This window comes from Rhipicephalus sanguineus, chromosome 10 (genome assembly GCF_013339695.2).
Source record: "Rhipicephalus sanguineus isolate Rsan-2018 chromosome 10, BIME_Rsan_1.4, whole genome shotgun sequence".
Classification (NCBI taxonomy): domain Eukaryota; kingdom Metazoa; phylum Arthropoda; class Arachnida; order Ixodida; family Ixodidae; genus Rhipicephalus; species Rhipicephalus sanguineus.
Window position 1 is genome coordinate 29,275,967 of NC_051185.1, and position 5,111 is coordinate 29,281,077.

At 47.1% G+C, this 5,111-nt stretch overlaps 1 protein-coding gene across 1 annotated transcript; it reads right to left on the bottom strand.

Annotated features, from left to right (window-relative positions):
• Positions 1–298: 298 nt before the first annotated feature.
• LOC119406300 (TNF receptor-associated factor 3) lies at positions 299–4,813 on the bottom strand. The gene is made up of 2 exons (XM_037673035.2): positions 4,493–4,813; positions 299–478 (listed from the first exon to the last, which is right to left on the bottom strand). Exons 1-2 carry the CDS (start codon positions 4,790–4,792, stop codon positions 299–301), a joined length of 480 nt encoding a protein of 159 aa, XP_037528963.1. The 5' UTR covers positions 4,793–4,813.
• Positions 4,814–5,111: the final 298 nt, after the last annotated feature.

Sequence of the window (5,111 nt, forward strand, 5' to 3'; positions counted from 1 at the left end):
CCTCTCAAGCGACGCCAGTTGATCACTTAAGGGGTCTCTGTCAAGCATGTTCACTTCTTCCAGGTCAGCGCCAGGTTGCCGAGTCATCATCGAGATGGTCGACTCGATGCCTTCCATTACACGCAGGCAACTACTTTCAAATTCACTTACTGCGCGGCAGACACCATCCAAACGCGCGGAGTCCGAGGTTCTGAAGAGTTCATTCACTTGTTTTTGAAGAGCGGACAACTTTTTCAGCACTGCATTCTCGTAACATCTGGTAGGTGAACTATCTTGCCCGTTCGGCTGAGCGCCGCTTTCACAACAAGAGTTCTGGGAGCACCCGGAAACAGTGTGCTGCGATGTCAGTGCGCAGTATTCTTTGTTCGCAACGTGGACACTGGAGGGCGTGGAAGGCGCATTCTCTGTCAAAATGCAGCAGTACGGCATCGACGGAGCCTACAAACTGACAGCCGTCCGCCTCATTCCAGCAATGAGCCTGTAAGGTAAACGGAAATAAAAAAAAAAAAAGATGACGAGCTCAGCGTTAAAGCAGCCGCATACATTTGGCATAGGCACACTACAAGAGCCAATCCGGACAGAAACATCGTTATAAGGATAAAAAGCAAGCACCATACATATCGTTTTTATCGCCTTCCAATAGGGCAAAATATACGCCTTATTTCGACCGACACGCTTGCGTAAAAACGAAGCTAAGATAATTATGTATTGAAATATTATGAACTAGAAAATTTGTGGCTGCCTTAAACGTTGTCACGCTTTGCCTGCTTGGCTATCGAAATGATTTATTACAAGTATAGGTTTTCCGATTAAAATTCGCATTCACATATTTACGAACCAACGTCGCAATTTACAAGCGAGCCAGACCGTAATTGGGACGTCGGCACAAATTTTACTCCTCTTGTTTATCTCTCGTACAGCGAATCAGTAGTGCACGCGGAACGTTTTCAGGATTTCGGTTTCATCAGCGTTTAATAACAGAGGCTGGAATCGAACCCTCTACGTGGAGGTCTGTTGCGCAATCAGATACCAACCAGACAAGCAGGTAGCGTAGTCTCGGGTGTGATTGCTTGGTAGCTTACAAAACATTTCTGCTAGTAAGCGTTGTTTCAGTTAAACTGGCTTCCTATCCCGCATATCTGTCTCTTTTCATGTTACTGTGCCTTCTGTAATTGATACAATCTTAATGAATTCCATTTCTCGTTTCCTGGATATATATGTAGCACTTTACGCTGCACGTGATTAAAAGCATCATTGTTGTTGTTGTTTTTTTCGCTAGCATAGTCTGAGATATAATTGTAGGTTGTAAGGAGGCTGAGAAGATGAAAAAAATTGGCAGTTTCATTATTATCAGATTACGAGATCTGGTCGCGCATGCGGGTCAAGAACTATTGTTGCAGCAAACTTATTGTAATCTAAGAGTTAGAAATAATGACTGAGAAACGGGCTGTAGCCTTTTTTAAATGCGAAGCATTTCTTAGCGAACCTCTGGCACTTCGAGCGTTTCTTTCTATCTATCTATCTATCTATCTATCTATCTATCTAGCCGCCTACGTTTGGGGCCTCTCATGATCGCCTCCTTCACTTCGAGTAGACCAAAATTTGCATGGGAGGGTAAGAGGATTTGACGATTGTGACTGCCTTGTCATGACCTGAATAACGTGAAAATTTTGCCGCGTACGCCGTCAAACCCTTTCCTCCAGACACGTGTGGCACATACCCGTACACCACGGCTCCCGGTGCACGGGTATGCGCCCAGGTGATTGACATCTACCCAGGAACGGCGAGCACAGACATTAAATGCGAGAGCGTTAAGAAAAACCGACATCGGCAGCGTCGACCCGACGAATGGAAAGAATGAAATGTGGATCTCAGCAGGAATCGAACCCAAGCATTCTGCGTGGCAATCAGGTATTCTACCACAGAGCCACGCCAGGTCTATAAACTGGTTTGGAAAAACAGCCTATGCAGGCGCAATGGCGGTGCAACGTCAGTTGCTGTTGTGGTGCTTGCTATCTAGTTTTATAAGAAAGCAATAAACATTACATGATACTACTACGATGTGTATACTCCTACGATACAAGCGTCACATCAGATTAACATCTGTGGTTCCAGTGTTGGCTGCGCTTTTATAGCAGTCTAATAAACGTTACATTTGTTTTCCCATGCTTCAGCAAGCTATATTGAAGCATTCCTCGACCCCGGAGGAATACATTAACGAAAGTTACGTATGATATTCACATCATTGCACCGTAAAGTGCAATTTGTCCGCCAGAACGACGCAGTGTCTATTTTTTACGAGGCTGGGCGATGGAGTCATGCTGACCGAGGATGATGCCAGTTTGACAGCCGCTTTGTAGAGTAGGTTACATAGGCCACATAGCCCATTTAGTCTACGAATACGACACGCGCCATCCACTGATGTTGGTCTATTGTAGCACTATCCTGGCCTACCAGCCTCTACGGCCTATACCTCACCAACGCGAAGGGTGACTTCATATTCCGGTATGTCGACGGCTCTATCGACAGACAATTTGTCGACGAAATGACCGAGGCATTAACGATTTCAAACAGCTGTACTATACCTCATACTTCAATACACATGAACCCCTCGTCAACGCGATCACGACCGCATCCAATAACAAGTCCTGTACAGCTGCTAGGGTTCATTGACCGCGGTGATGGTGACCTTGTTCAAGAACTGTGAAGAACCTCTTCCACACATGCACACGGGTTCGTGAAACGTGCGTGCGTTCTCCATCATTAGGGACAAGTATAAGCACTACATATCAGCTTACCGCTTTCGGTGTTGGTAATACCCACGTTGCCGTTGGCAGCGTTACCCAACTGTAAACAACTGGTAAAATAACACATATGCGGCTCTTGAACATATATGTGTGCGTATAAAATTTATACAGATCTTTAGCGTCATTTCGTAATGTTTCCGCTCAGTAAAGAAAATTACGCCAGTCACCTTCCCGCCGCATGCTTCGCATAACATCGACTCCCACGGTACTTGGGATCTGCCGATTTTTTTAATATTTGGCTTAGATTGCTGCAGCCATTGTTTGGGATACGCACGCATAGTTCACCCTGTGTTCTCAGCACTCGTAATATGCTCCCTTATCAATAAATATCTCACTTCTAAGTAAGCGCCTCATCCTGTAGTCTCTTTGTTTCGCTAGAACATCCTGCTGTTAACACAGTATTCAAGATGAATTACAACCAACTAGCTCCAGTAGTCCCTTTTATCGCACGATAACCACAATGTCAATAACGATGACAGTATCTGGGTTTTAACGAGACAAAACCACGATATGATTGCGAGGCACGCCGTAGTGAAGGGCTGCGAAAATTTCCATCTTTCACATGAACTGACATCGCACAATACGCGGGCCTCTATCGTTTCGCCTCCATCGAAATACAACCGCCGCGTCCGGGACGGAACCCGCGACCTCCCGTTCACTAGCCGGGAACCGTAACCACTGCAGCACCCCAGCGCACAAAGCGACAATGCCAGCTTAGCCTTGTTTGCTGAATTAAAGAAAAACGTTTCAAGAAGCCGCTTTCCAGTTTGATACTTTCACGACAATTTCTATGAGCATGTATGCGGTTAGGCCCCCCTGTGGTTTTATTTTTCGCTTTACAAATATTTTCGTATGAGTACCGTTTCGCTCATTTTTAATGGTGCAGTACCAAAGATATTAGATATTTATTAGACTACACATGACAGATGTGGTTTTTCGAGCCTTTTACAGGGCCTATTCACTCCGTATTTAGCAGAGGAGAAATCAGAAATAATAATGAACCGCCGCATTTAACAGCATACTACTGGTACTGGATGGAACTTCCTAGTGTCAGGCGTTGTTGGCTAACTATTGCAAATTGTAAGCTATGTTCCTAAATGACGGCGATGGCTAATGTTAGTTAAACAAAGGTAGCTGACGGCTAATGTTTGTGTAAAACCAGGTGAGGTGCCTCCGATCCTGGAGGCAATGCAAAACCATGCTAGGTACGCAAAGCTTTCAGAGGGTGACGGGGCAGGATCAACATATTGACTGAGAAGACGAAGAAGTAGAAGAAGAAAAAATGGCTTTCGCCTTCGAGTCATCTTAAGTGAACGCATAAGGGGCCTTCTGGGTTTTTTTGGTCGATCACTATCTATAGAAATAGCGGGGCAGGGGGAAGGGGGGGGGCGTTGCGTACTCCGGCACTCTGCTTGCTAGTGTGCACTTGTGTGATAACCGTTCCTGTGACTGGAGGCTGCTTCGACTGGCACTAAGCCAGCGTACTGGCGCCCTTCGTGACGGTAAATGCGGCACGCTGCTCGAAGGAACGCTGCACTATTTAGAGTTGCAAAGATGACCCTTTCACTAACCGTTCAAAGACCGACTCAAATACAAAGTTAGGGAACGATAAGGGGGCGTTTTACAACCTAACGAAACCGTTTTTATCGATGCATAGAGAGTGGCCGCTGATGCATAAGACTGACCTTGAGATTGTGCTTCGTCTTGGCAGGAAGCTTTAGCTTCTGGCACTCGTCTTCGCAGAAAGGCTGGGCGTCGAGAGGACAGATGCTTCCGCCATTTTGGACGACACACCCCGTCAGACACTGCTCGCACAGAATGTGGGAACAGGGCAGCACGACTGTAGTGCTCGGAATGACGTGACACACTCGGCAGGCGTATTGATTCACCGTCAGCTCGTCCTCGAACCGCGTCAGGCGCCAGTTCGCGCCGGTCACCGAATCGCATAGTCGGTGGAGAGCTCGAAGCCCCCCGCGATCAGGCATGGTAGCGACGACTGCAGAAGACACACTGCTTCGCTCGTAATCTTGCTCGTGCCCCCAAACATTCGCTGGGAGTCACGTGACCACAGATGACGACGTCAGAATGAGGTGGTGCCGTGGCTGCCGCCGTTTGAGTGCTGGCGCCGATAACCACTATGATCTACACATAGCGTCTTTGAACAAAGTTGCATTCCGCGGCAGCGCCTCATTTTCCGTTGCGCGTCGGCAGTTTTCCGAACGCAGCTCATACCAGCGTCGCACGGGCACCAACTTCGTTTAACTCCTTCTTCTTTACGTCAAGGGTGATGCGGCCCGTGTAACA